At 36.0% G+C, this 14,717-nt stretch overlaps 1 protein-coding gene across 1 annotated transcript in view; it reads left to right on the top strand.

Moving 5' to 3' along the window:
- The window catches only part of INVS (inversin), a 58,751-nt gene extending 44,997 nt beyond the window's left edge, over window positions 1–13,754 (top strand). Inside the window, exons 7-12 of the mRNA XM_026044172.1 lie at window positions 1,617–1,726; window positions 4,976–5,147; window positions 9,064–9,219; window positions 10,442–10,671; window positions 11,468–11,574; window positions 13,538–13,754. Coding sequence (XP_025899957.1) covers window positions 1,617–1,726; window positions 4,976–5,147; window positions 9,064–9,219; window positions 10,442–10,671; window positions 11,468–11,574; window positions 13,538–13,754 — 992 coding nt within the window. The remainder of the gene's footprint in view (window positions 1–1,616; window positions 1,727–4,975; window positions 5,148–9,063; window positions 9,220–10,441; window positions 10,672–11,467; window positions 11,575–13,537) is intronic.
- Window positions 13,755–14,717: the final 963 nt, after the last annotated feature.

Here is a 14,717-nt window from a genome sequence, read left to right on the forward strand (position 1 = left end):
ACAAGTACTGAATAGAGAAGAATCAACTTCCATCAAGCTGCTGGCTACACTCTTGTTAATACAGCCCCGCTGTGATCGTCCCTCTTGCCATGGGGGCAAACTGCTGACTGCTATTCAGCTTCTTGTGCACCAGGACCCCCAGGTCCTTTTCTGCAAAGCGACTTTCTCTCCAGCTGGCCCCCAGCCTGTATTGTTGCCTTTATTCTTTTTCTTCCATGATATTTTTCTTTTTTTTTTTTTTTTTTTTAATGAAAAACACAAAAATACAGGTTTAACTTTTCTATTATAAGGAAATCTTGCTAGATTTTACTAGAGTCATCTTTAGCAGTAGCCCTATTAGCTGGCAAATGCATTCACTAATGGTAAAAATTACTGTGGCTTCTCCTAACATGATTCAGTTAAATTTTTTCACTGTTTGATGCTGGTGGTGATTCAGATAAAGTGTTTTTTGTTATTGTTGTTCATATTGCTAGCCTGATGCTCACATGCTCTGTACATTATAAGCTTGTGTATGTGAATTCTGTACTGTTTGTGTAGATACAATTAAATAGAGATAGTATAAATAGAGAAAAATGCAATTCATAATATGACAAAGATAAGAAGATTTTAAAAGTTGACCTCCTACGTTCTGTCCCCCTCATTGCAGGAGGAAACAGTAAGCAGAGTACTGGATAAAAAGCAAAGAACCTTCAAACACTCCTATTCTTTTTTTAACAGATGTCTTCCCCCTGACCGTTTGGGGCACTGCAGAAAAAAAATCAATAAAAGAATCTGATTTCTCAGTGGAATGAGTTATTGGAGCTCCAGTGACAAAATACATGCAGTATCATTAAGTTTAGGACCCTTTTTTTTAGGGCAAGCAAACAAAAGTGTTCTCAAATTTGTATTTACACTCAAATGCTGGTACTAAATTTTTATTGAGAAATTACCTATAGAGATGATTACCCATCTTTTCCAAAATGTATATTCTCAATCTAAAGATATTCAAATCTATTTTGATGGAAGTATGTATGCGTCAATTTGCTGTTTCTGTATTTATTGTAGATAGGGTATCTGGTAATAGAATATGCTCCAAATTTTGCTATACGTTTTCACTGGGATTTTTGTTTGAATAAAATCTAACTAAGTAATCCACACTTAATTTCTGTAAAAGACTGTCCTATAGGATGAAATGTTGGTTGAGTTGACCATTTAAGCAAAATACATGGAAAAATGCACATCATAATCAGTCTGTGCTCACTTTATTGTTTCCGATGGACCTCTCACTCATATGCAGTGCTATCAGCTGAGCTATCAGAACTGTATTTGAAAATAACCTTCTTGCTCCCTATAATGTAAATATTGCAGTTGTTAGACCAAATACAGCTTCTTTGTGTAGGGAAATCAAAGATGATTCTTTTTTTTGCTCCAATGATTTCTTTCTCCCTGTTGCTATTCATAGGTCATTATGGTTTACTGATGCCATGTAAGAATGAGGACACAGAGCTTGGAACTAGAATGCTCTCAGGAAGAAAGGGCACGACAAGATTATTCGTTAATATAGCAAGTCTTACAACTTTCTCCTCATGTTTAGACCATTCACAAACAATGTGTTTTTATTATGTTGTTTTTCTCAGGTCATGCACAGATTGTACATCTTTTACTAGAGAGAAACAAGTTTGGAACTATCCCATCTGACAGTCAAGGTGCAACTCCGCTACATTACGCAGCACAAAGCAATTTTGCTGTAAGTTGTACAGTCCTATAAAGTAAATACATTTTGCTGTCATATTTATGACATAAGTTATTCTATACTGTAGTTAATCTGTACACAGTCTTACAGTTTTTAAAAAATACAAAATGTTGTCTGCACATGCATAATCCATGGTTATCCCAAGTTAGGCAATATATACATGGCTGATTTCAAACTGTTAAAAATAAAATAGATTCCTTCAATTGTATCATTTTGAAAAAAAAAATCTTCAACATTTTTGCATCAGAGTACACTCTAATAACTTAGGAATTTTTAAAGGAAGGAGAATGTTACCTACTGTTTTACAGTGCATTTGCTTTTTAAGAGTGGTCATAGGAAAATCTAGGAACTTACAGTATATCTAGAGGGAGAACACTCATGTGTGCTTATACAGTTGCTTGTATCTTTAATACCAACCAAACTAGTCTTTGACTTTAAGTAGTGTTTAACTTATTAGTATTTGCTATTGTAAATGTAGTCCTTGTGTCATAAGGGATGAATAAAGAGCAAGTAGCTTTTGTCGCAGTTCCTGTGGACAAAAAGTGTGCAGCATTCAATATCAGTGGATTAGCCATTCCAGACAACAAGCAAATTGGTTCCTCAAATGGACTAAATCTGATATTTTTGTAGAATCTATAATTTCTATCCAAAGCCAGATGAGTTAGAGTGCAGCTAAGCCCAAAATCCGGCACTTTAACGGTTGCTGCTAACAGTTCCCAAGCACTGAATGATGCTTGGGAAGGCTTTTCCCCATCTTCTTTTTTTCTCTTATAGTTGAATTATACTATGTATAGTAAGTTGAGAGTTTTTAGGCTCTCACTTCAGCTGTATTATTCATAACTTGTCTTTACTACAGGGTCTGTCCAGTTGATGTAGTTGAGCTACATATTGTAGCCTAACCTTTAACAGGGATACTAATTTGAGTCTCACTATCTAGCCACATGCTAAAATTCATAAATGGTAAAGTTATAAAATCCCTGATTCAAATGCCTCAAATAATTGCATTGTTGCTTTTCTTTCTGGTTTAAGTCAGACTTGTTGAAAATTCAGAAGGATTTAATTTACAATCTAGTGATTATCTTCATATGCTTTTATTCTTTTTTTTTCCTTATTAATATATTCCTACAAAGGCATTTTTTCCTACTGGGTTTCTTTCCCTGAACTTGATTCAGTTGTATGAAACATTGTCATTTTTTACCACCTTTTAATCCAGATAGTCAATCAAACCTTAACATCTTTTATATTTTGTGTGGAAAGCAGAGTAGGTGATGGAATCAGAACCAGACATTCTTTTGTATTCTTGTGTGCTTATCATGACTGTAGTGTTTCCCATATTACCTGAAAAACAAACAAACAGAAAAGTCTCATTCAGATCTGCTGACTTTTAGTTGGTGAGCTGAAGGTTCCCGTCTCCATGTTTCCCTCAAGGGCACCTCCTGTGCCTGCCTAAATTGTCTGGGCCCTCTCTTTTTCCACCTGCAGTGATTTCCACCTGTGTCATTTTCTTTCTCTCTTACCTACGAATCCTTCAGTAATTCTCTCTACTGTGTTCCATACACGTAGTTCAAATCACTGAGTGGACACATCCCTATTCGTTCTGGCAGTGACATTTAAATATATATATATATATATATATATACACATATTTTATTGTTCTATATGAACTGCCCAAATGCTGCACAGACACATCATGCCTCTCAGTTGAAAATAGATGTTTCCCAATCCATAGCAAGAAGAAGGAAGAAGTTTGATCTTTTCATTATAAGTGCTTTGGTTGCTCTCAGTCTCAGCTTCATACCATATTGTCTTTTTTTTCCTCTTTTTTTTTTTTTTTTTTTTTTTAAGGCTGAAGAGACTGAGCTGGCATTTAATTACGATGAAGAGCATCTTTTATAGACCTGCCTGTCTATGAGTGGGGACTCATTATATGAGACCTATGAATCCCACAGAAGGCCTAAAAACAGTCTTTTGAACTTTATCAGTAAAAGCAGATGCTCTGTTAGTGTTGGTTTTAGAATTCAGATTACAAGACTAAATATTTATTGATTTTATTGACCTATTTCTTTAAAATTTATCGTTAAGTTTTGCTGCTGTTTTTCTGTAATGTCCAAGGCAATGTATTTATCTTGCCTATATTGGTATAGATTGACCTAGTAAATGAAGTGTGGATTGGCTCTATATTCTGCTTGGATTTTTAATATTTTTCATTTTTTTGGTAGCCTAGAATGAAAGGTTTTATTATTCTTTTTCATCCTTGTTTTATACTTTGTTTTCTCCATTTTTACAAAGGTAAAACAAGCAGTTTTCATGAGGAAGTAAATTCAGAATTGAAGTAAAAAATGCTTGCTTGTTTGTTTGTTCTTTTCTCAGGTTGCAATATCTTCATTTTGAAAAACAACTCATTGGGCAGTATGGGATTTTCTACTTTTTCCCATTAAAAGGATTAGGAAAACGAGAGTTAAACAAAAGATCAAATTGTAACAGTTAAAGGAAAAATAAAATTACTTATTTATGTTTGTAGGACTTGTGCCTTTTTATTAGAAAGGTGCAGCCTTGGTACTGCTTTTCATTCTGCAGCATTTTGAGGCAGTGCAGAGCTATAGTGGGGCACTGAGTTGTTGGCCCCCGAGTACCAGAGATAGTGGTGCTCAGTGTGAGAACACAAAGCTAGTAACACGGGCTGATTTTTCTTTATTTGTTATGTTTCAGTAATTCAACACCTGATAATATTAAAAGATATTAGTAAAATAAAAAACCTCTGTGTTGCCTCAGAAGTCCCTATGTGGTCAATTTAGTCAATTAGTGTTTGGAAAATTAAAAATCATATTCAGATTTGAAGAAAAAAAGAAATGTGGAAGAAGTATTTTAAATGAAAAATATTTTGGCACTGTAATGTTAGAGTAACATTTTGATATGATCATTAATTACATTTTTCCCATCATTTCCCTTACAGTGACTGCAATGCCTTTCATTCCTTTACCATAAACCCATGATATTAGATACTAAAGGAAGAGGATAATGTGAATAATAGTGTTAAACTTATAATGAAGGATACAGATATGAATGTTGTAGAATAGAAGTGCATAGCGGAAAATACATTGCTCCTGTTGAGTTATTACTCTATATAAACATAAAAAGGAAAAATGAAGCTTTGTTTTCTTCACAAACAGCTAAATGGGACACAAGAGTTTCTTGTTGTTATAAATTCCTTTGAATGTTAATTTCAGTGGTATGTCTTTTCAGGAAACAGTGGAAGTATTTTTGAAACATCCTTCTGTAAAAGATGACTCAGATCTTGAAGGAAGAACGTCCTTCATGTGGGCAGCTGGGAAAGGCAGCGATGATGTCATTAGGACTATGCTGAATCTGAAATTAGATATTGATATCAATATGACAGACAAGTACGCTGGCACAGGTAAGGCATGCTTTATGGTAAAGAGACACTGGGTTTTTTACAGTTGTGTGATTTACATAGAATGAAGAACCTTGAGGAATCCTTAGTAGTCTTTTCCTAGACTTGTGCCTCAATTCAGAAAATATTTATATGTTCATTTGTATATACTTCATTGTATGCATACATTCATCAATACTTCATTGCTTTGTTGTGGGAGAAAATAAATCTGTTTTGTACAAATGAGACTGATTTGTTTGAAACACAGTAGGCACATTTAGTAAATCTCTGATCCTGGGAAATAAAGAGCTATTCCATGTTTTGAAGTATAAAATGAGATATAATTACAATAAAAAGCCCTCCATCGAAGTGCCTTTAAAAATATGTATCTGTAGGTAAAATATAACTTTGAAAGACATAGAACAAATCAGTGAAGTGGCTGAGTCATCAACATGAAAATCAGAAGCAAATGACTTCTTACAGAGGCAGCGTAATAGAGATTAGAGCTATCGCTTTCCTTTGGTCTAAACCAAAGCTTACACTTGGTAACCCCCAAGAAGTTAATCATCCCTTTAGCGAAGAGAACGATGATGTATGTGCAGCTCAAACTTTGGGAATTGAGGTACCCAAGGGAAAACTCTTGCAGGACAGAGCCCTGGGGCTGTGAGACACTTCTCTTGGCGTGGAGCAGCCTCCGAGAGAGCAGCTCCAGCACTGTCCCCAAAGGGGTCCCCTCCTTTCCTCTGCTGTTTTCTCCTCTCGTGTCTCTTCACATTCCTGTCCACGGGTCTGCTCGTGTGTGTCCGGCCCCAGCAGGTGCTGCTTTTCCTTAAATGTGAACTACCCATGATGGGTAGTTTATGCCACGAACCAGACTTCATAGGTAATATAGGTAATACTGTACTGGGGCTTTTTGTTCTTCTCAGGTCACACTTATGGCTTCTATTCTATTATTAAATAGAAATGGTAAATGAATGCAATATCAGGGCTGCATAGTTCAGTGTTGAAAGACAACAAATATGAATACTACTTACAACTTGAAATTACTGCCTCCTTTGTGTGCATGGGTGTCTTTACTTAAAAAGTCAAATACTGTTACTATAAAATTCTGTTTAAAAGTGTAATATTTTGCTTTACTTACAAGTTAACATACCAAAATTAAACCTTTCAAATTGAGATAGTTTCTATTTTTAATTAAAATATTATGTGATAAATAAAATAACAGTCTTCTGCTTTAGAAATTGTATCCTACTCCATTTTAGCCTTGTTTCATCTTTTATCACTTGCCTGCATTTGCTCCCTGCTGACAGCTCCCTTTCAAATCCCATGCAGTATGTGGCTCAGCCTCTAAGGTGAAGCCCTGTTATGTTGTCACTGCGCTTATTAAAGCTCCTTAGAAGAGGTTTTCTTCCGTATAGGCACTACTCACATGTTACATTTTTGAAATTACTTAGGTGTAGATTTTGTGCTTAAATAATTCAGGTGGTTTGTTTTTATCATCCTTTAGTCGTAAGCCTTTCAAAGCAGTCGTGTAATACTTTCTAATCTGGATTTTGCTTTAGGGTTTTTAATCCAAAGTCATTAATGGATCTGCCATTCACATGAAGTTGTCATTGAGCAGAGCATCCTAACAGTATTAAGTTCAGAACTTCACCATTCTTTATTGGTTTAAAATAATCTGAATTTTACCATTTTGCAAGCACGTGCAACACCATTTGCTTTTATCACAGTGAGCTATCAAGTTAAATGGAAGTCCACCAATAAATCACTTCCTGATTTCATACCTGATTTTCTTTTCTACAGCTTCTTAATCGTTCTTGAGGTTTGGGGAGGGAAAAGTAGCGCTGTATTTTAATGGGAAACTGTGGAAAACTGTGTACATGCCACTGGACCTGGGATACAGTTGCTGCGGAGACTTAAGTCCGTGGGGCTTTGCTTTTGTGTACGGCTCAGTTAAGCTTAGTTATAAAGTTGCATTTCCCATTTACATAAAAAGAGCGAGCTCTGCCCTCAGCTGAGAGCTCCGATAGAACATCCAGCCTGTCCTTATTGTGCAGGAAAATGACACCAAGGGAAAGGAATGTGCCCGTTGTCAGAGCGCCGCGCGGCAGGAGCGTTACAGGGCCCGCTCTGTAGCGCTGCCGTCACTGCGCACAATGGCGAGGGCTCTGCCTCTCGGGCCCACAAAGCTCCCATTGTGCCCAGCTGGGCAAAGAGATCCCGTCAGTCACCGTGACTCCATCACAGAAGGTCTGGCTTGCGAGACAATGTTGAGCACAAAGTGCGAAACAAGATGCCTGCGTCAGAATGAGTGATAGAGGGGGAGAAGCGGGCCAAGCTGACACAGCAGCTCTTTTTCTATTGTATTGTTGTGCACACCCCATGTGCCAGCTGATTGAGTGGTTTACTGCCTTGGGTTTCATAAGAAATGCAGAACAAAAACCAGAACCTAAGGTTTACGGTGAGGTCAGAGCCTGAAAATCAGGCCCGTTGCTGCATAGAGCCACCTCCCCGCATTGCTAGCACAGATACTGGTGCTTACAGGTATTTCACATGAGGTTTTTTACAGCAGATTAATATTAATACTGTCTTAAATGGATGATTTCAATTACTAAGGCAGCAACTCCCATAATGACTCTGGTATGACCCTTTTTCATGCAGTAAGTTCCTCTTCTTTCTATATCACAAAATTATTGTCACTAAGTTTGAGAATCCGTGATTTTAGGCCACGCACCTCAGCTGGATTTGATTCACTGACTGTGTCAACAACTGGGCCGTTTAGTAGGAACTGCAGAACAGGTTACACTGGGTTACTGGTTCATCATCAGGATGAAGGAGCAACAGTGTTAAACAGTGGCAAGCTCATAAAAAAAAAAATATATATATATGTATATATATATAGGGGGTAGACTTCAAGAAGCAGTTTGTTTTAGTGTTGGCCTTTCTCTATGGATGCCTCTATTGCATCCTGACCTTGCATTGCTTTTAGCAATAGACTAAAAGATATATGGGGCTGTTTAAAGCCCCACGTTTGGCTTGTTTGAGCAGTGGAATTCTCAGCAGTGATGGATACGTGTGAAATTTGTAGGGGAAACATGAATTGTACTCTACTAAATGTGCATTTATAAAACTGCACATTTTTGTATATTTATTCTAAGTTGTTTGTCATTTTATGAAATCATTTAGATGTATAATGTGGATAATGTGGAATGTGGATAATCCTATTAATTACTGAATACAACAAGTAATCCAAAGCACTCTGAATTCATTTTTAAGTGAAATCTAGAAATATGTGCCCTCCACTTGTTTGGGATGTCACTGCCATGTGTAGTTTGCCTTTCCTTCGGAAACAACCCCGCACTGCCTGTACTACCATTTCAATCCTTTCCTCAGCTCCAGCTGATACTGCCAGCAGGATGCGGTTGTAGCTGGTAGTGACCTCAGTTGTAGGAAACTTTCAGGTCTCACTCTGCCAAACTTGCTGTGTAATTTAGACTTAGTAGAGTCCATACAGACTGAGGGATGAGGAGACACAAAAAATGAAAGAATCAACTTACATGATTTTCATACAAATGAATTTCATTAATAGTATGGATAAGAGGAAATGGGGTATCTGCTCTGTGCATCATCTTCCCTTGCGTGAAAGAAACAGGGAGCTGCAGATACTCTATGATAGGTGATGGCCTTTTTACACAATTTTGTGTATTTTATTTTTCCAAAATAATTCTCAAAAAAGTGGGAAAACATCTGAGTGGCCACATGGAGTTAGTTTTAATTGAGACAGCTTAAATTATTTGAAAAAAAAATGCTGTGGTTGAAAATCAGCTTTGAAATTTTGTATTAATTTTTATTTTGACCATTCTAATCGCCAACCTGTAAAACTCATGATAAATGTCATTCCTGAATGCTTTTGCTTTTTCCTACTACTTTGCTCTTTTAGCATTACACGCTGCTGCACTTTCTGGCCATGTCAACACAGTGAAATTGCTGTTGGAGCACAACGCACAGGTCGATGCTTTGGATGTCATGAAACACACTCCGCTTTTCCGAGCCTGTGAGATGGGACACAAGGATGTAATCCAAACACTCATTAAAGGTCAGCCACTACCAATATACCAGGTTGCTCAGAATTCTAATGTTTCTTTATGTGGGACTGTGAAGTAAACAGCCTTGCTGGGCAAGGGAGGGGGGTAGGAAATTCCTGCTTTAATGAAGATATTGTCTCCAAGTGTATACAAATAGCAGATGTAGATACATCTAGTAGGTACAAATGATTTTCAGAACATTGTGCAAAATAGCCAAAGGAGATGAATGCAAAAATTCAAAATAGGCATGCTTGTATCTGCATCTCTTTTCTGCTCAGGCCTTCTCACATACATTCTAGTCTCTCAAACCACCCATATTTTATTCTGTTTTTTTCTTCCTTTTTTTCTTAGTAAGGCCAAATTAAGCTTCCTTCCTCTTTTGTAAGAAAGTATTTTTAGGCTCTTTTTGAAGGCTTTATGACTACATAAAGTTTTAGTTAAGATAGCTATCAGAAATGCTAAATCATTAATATTTTCATGTAGTTGTTTTTGGAAGCAGTATTTTGTTTATAGACAGAACCAAGTTTTAACGATGTAAACAGATTGAGTTAGTTGTAAAAACTGTCTTCATCTGGAATATAGCATCTTAAATAGCAAATGCTGCTATTTTAGCTCCACATAAGACTTCTGGGCAGGTTCAAAGCAGTCTGCCACCCACCTGAGAGGTTCACCCATTAATAACCAGTCGGAGCATTCAGGTATTCAGGCTCAGGTGTTGTGTGTTTCCTGCTAGACTCTGCACTGAAAAGCTGCCCTCATGATCTGCTGGGCATATTCCAACCTCCTATTAAGCACCTCCCTTTTCCCTCCCCATCCCTCCCTTGGCTTCTGTGGATGTGAGAAGCTTTATTACCAGAATCAGAGTTTTGGGTTTGGATTGAGTTTTTCCATCTCTCTTATAAGAACATAACAGAGAAATTAGTGAACTGGATGAAAGGCTACAAGCATGTCTGAATTAGAAAAGAAGTTTTTCAAAAGTCATTTGTACGTTGTGAATATTTTATCTTCTCTGGTTTAGTGATTTAAAAAGAAATTGAGTGATGCCCAATTTGCAAAAGTGTTTTTTGTCATTAAGGAGCATTAAAAATTGGATCTAGGTGCTGAAGTTGAAGTTACTCTGGACTGCCAGTTTTCCAGACACGTTCCAATTGAACATGAACTTATTCCTAGCATTCTTTTTTATGCATCAATTCTTTTTTTTTTTTTCATTCAAAAATGTATTTGTTGTTACAGGAGGAGCAAGAGTAGATTTAGTTGACCAAGATGGCCATTCGCCCCTTCACTGGGCAGCCCTGGGAGGAAATGCTGATGTGTGCCAGATCTTGATAGAAAATAAAATCAACCCTAATGTGCAGGATTATGCAGGTAGAACCCCTCTGCAGTGTGCTGCATACGGAGGTTATATTAACTGCATGGTAGTGCTACTGGAAAACAACGCAGATCCAAATATTCAAGATAAAGAGGTATGTTGTCTTTCACTGAGCCTTTGAATGAAATAACTTCAGTGTAAGCCTAAATCAAAACATTTTTCTTAAAGATCATTTGTTTTGCTGGGATGTATGGCGTCACTGCTGCAGTTTGTTAGGAAATGAAAGAGTCTGAACGTAACTTTCCCCTTGGCTTCACTTCTCATATCTTCAATTAAAAATAGTATTTTAATATGCAACATGAATTGGAGATGTGCAGTTTTCCATATTACCTCTGACTTTTCTATATCATGTTGTGACTGAGCAGTCATTTTAAGCATCATTGTTTTTAACATCTTTCTTCCTTACTTACAATTGACACAGGAATGTTATTTTATAGTCTTCAGTATGTTTCTTTAGGTTGCATATGCTATATAGAGCAAATGAAATATTGTGAGGTTTGATTCCACAGCAATTCTGTCATAGTCGTGAGAGTCATCCAACATGTCTTGGATGAGCCTAGAAAGCAGCATGAACTACAAAACTTAAGGATCGTTGCCTCAGACCAGTAGCCTAGTTATGATGAAAGCAACTTCAGAGCTTGCCTCCTAATGCTCTTTTTCTATTGCTTTAGATGAAATAGCACAAATGTTATAAAGCCTATTTCAAGCAAACAAACAAACAAAACCCACTTCATTCTTAAAATGTTCTTATTTTAACAAAAAAAATTCATTTATTTGTTCTTCATGTCCAGAAAAGCATTGAGTTGCACAGTATGATTTGCAACTTTTATTCCATCATGATAGACTTTGGGACTGATATTCCTTGGTTTTGTCCGTTTCACTGCTTATAGGGAAGAACTGCTCTGCACTGGTTGTGTAACAACGGCTACCTTGATGCCATAAAGTTGCTGCTCGGTTTTGATGCGTTCCCCAATCATATGGAGAACAGCGAGGAGAGGTAATGTTCATCTCATCGCACCTTTTTCTGACTTAACAAAGATTCTAGCAGCTGATTTAAGAAGTGGTAGATGTTCTGATATTGCCAGAGCATCGTGATCTTGCTCATATCTGAAAAGGAGTGTTGTAATCTTGGGCTTCTGTGTAGGCAGGTTTTCTCGTTAGAAAATATCTCTTCTTTAAATAAGGTATCGCAGATTTGACCTTCCACTCTTTATGCTTTTGAACTTTAAACTTGCAGGAGCTGCTTTTGCACGCTGCTCACTTCAGACACTTCCATGGGGATACTTATATAATCTAGTCCCATTCTATATAAATATTACGAATATTTTTCCTTTATATGAAACTGAGAATGGAAACATCTGACAGAAGGATAAAATAGGATTTCAGCTCATCTTCTATTTTGTAGGAATACAGTGAGATGAACAAAGATGGAATAAATATGAAGACATGTTTCAAAACAGTGATAACAAATGACCTGACGGTTTGACCGGACGATTAGGTGTATTCCAAAGGCCTATTAAAAAATAAAAGAGCCATGAAGATATAGTATATTTGCATATTTTTTCTCTTTTTTATGCTTTTTATTTTTATTTGCATCATCTTTCATTGATAGGTGACCTCCTAGTAATTGTACATAAACTTATGAGCAGTATGCCTCATAAATTGGAATATTGAAGGTTTTAAGTAATTAAAATACCATGAACGCCTATTTTTTAGTGCTATTTTGGGGACTGATATGCTTATTCCATTTTCATAGTTGCATGCTTTTCCCCCTATCATTTTTCCTTTGTTTTCTATGCTAATCATTCAGATCTCTCTTCCTTGTTGTCTTTCTTCTTTCTGGTGTATAAATCTAGATTATTTCAAGTACAACTAGCAGATCCCCAGAAGTTCTATGGTAAGCTTTTTTAAAATATAATTAGCTTAAAATATATATTATTGCCTCCTTGTTTTTTGTTAAGAAATTTGTAAATTGAAAAATTGTAAAAATTGAAATTTGTAAAGTGAAAAAGAGTGAAAAGTGCTGTAACAGATGTAACTCTATGATCTTGATTTTTGGTTTGTGACTGATATTTTTCAGTCACTAAATGTTTTTTCATAGTGTTTTTTTGTTGATGAGGAAGGCATGTATATTTTGTTCCTCTTCAATAACGAGAGTTTATTTTCTTTTTCAAAAGTGCTTAAACGGCTTTAATGCCTGTATCCCCTTTAAACACCCAGACACTTAATATTTCTATTGCCTTTGCCAATTTTAATAGGTATAATCTTTTCTTTGCTTTTCCTTTTGTTTCTTAATGCAGTTTTAATATTACTGTTTGTTCAGTCATACTGTCCTCAGTCATTCTGCCATGCCCCCTCACTGTGTCTAAATTCTGTCCTTGGTGCCACTTTCCATTCTTTTTTCTTCTGTCTGCTTACTGAGTAATGTAATTGTCTTGCTCGTGTGGTGGTCACACAACAAATACTTTTATTTAACTTCAGAGTTAACCCATAAAACTTGTTTTTAACACAGCCAGACTTTTACAAGTTAGATGCATATGGAAATATACATCTGGAAATAACACACAAAAAATTCTTCCTTGCTTTTCATTTAAATGATATTTCTATATGACAACTTCAATAACTATTTCAGGATTGCTTGCTTAAAGAAGTTGCTTGTATAGATAAAACTTTGGAGGATTTTCATCCATTATTGCATAGTGTTGAAACCCCTATATTCCATATTAGGAGACCAAAATATGCCTTACATATAGTCATGGTATTTAGATTAGTAAGTTTAGATTTAGATGAGTAAGAAAAATACTATTAAAAGACTACAAAAACAGTCTGCTGAAAAAAGTGTGTAGGCAGTTTAATAATAGAGGTTGCCTTATTATGAAATGAAGACGAATGTCCTCAAGTAAATGCACGTTATGGTTAGGAATCTCATTCAGTGGTACTTGTTGTGTTCTCTTTTTCAGATATACTCCCCTTGACTACGCCTTGCTTGGTGAGCACCATGAGGTGATCCAGTTCCTGTTAGAACACGGGGCTCTGTCCATAGCTGCCATACAGGACATTGCGGCCTTCAAAATTCAGGCTATCTACAAAGGATACAAAGTTAGGAAAGCTTTTCAAGAGAGGAAGAATCTTTTAATGAAACACGAACAGCTGAGAAAAGATGCAGCTGCCAAGTAAGTCTAAAGACCTGAAATTGAGTGTAATAAAATACACAGTTGTCACACATTTATATATGTCAGTTTTTAATTTTATCTGCTTCTTATTATTACTTATTGTTCATCTTAGTAAAATTCAAAACTGAGCATATAATGGAATTTTATCTGGAATACCATAAATGGGACTTACTTTGCAGATAATCTCAAATAACAAAAACATGGCGAAATACAAAAGGCTGAGAAACTGCTATATAGCCATTCATTAATTTAGATTAAATTTTGAATGATAATAAAAAGGTTTGGAAGACATTTACAACTCTAAGGAAATAATAATTATTATCCTAATGAGTCTGTGATACCAATTTTAATTAATTAGTAATTAAATGAGTAAGAAAATGGAGGTAGAAGAGTACTCTTTGACCAACTTTCTTTTATAGGCAAGGTTGTGTTTTTTTGCAAACTAAACCTTTTGGATTTCATTTGAAAATTTTGTCTTCGCAATGTTAAATACTACACACAGATGTTCTGCTTTTAAATGAAAAAGTTACTGTGTAATCATTATATTAGAAATAGATAATGAGCTTATGCAATTCACGTAATTGTCCGAAGTGAAGGTTCTAATTAAGCTTCTCCACTATATAATTGGTTGTGGAACAAAGTGTTAAAATTGTATGATCAGAAGTTACATAAATAATTGAAATACTTCCATTGCTTGGTTTCTAACCTGAAGGTCCATATTATGAAAAAAAAAGAATGAATTAGCACTTGATATCCAAGATGAAGAAATCTAATTCTGGAATGAAAAGCATGATTTAAAAAGATTGCTGCATGACGGTGTAGTATTCCTGGAAAAGGTGATGGAACAGCTCATCCTGGATGTTATCCCTTAGCATATGGAGGAAAAGAAGATGATCTGGAGTATCCAGCATGGAGTCACCAAGGGGAAATCCTGCTTAACCACCAGATAGTCTTCTCTGATAGAAAA

The sequence above is a fragment of the Nothoprocta perdicaria genome, unplaced genomic scaffold (assembly GCF_003342845.1).
Source record: "Nothoprocta perdicaria isolate Ctin4 unplaced genomic scaffold, notPer1 scaffold_351, whole genome shotgun sequence".
Classification (NCBI taxonomy): domain Eukaryota; kingdom Metazoa; phylum Chordata; class Aves; order Tinamiformes; family Tinamidae; genus Nothoprocta; species Nothoprocta perdicaria.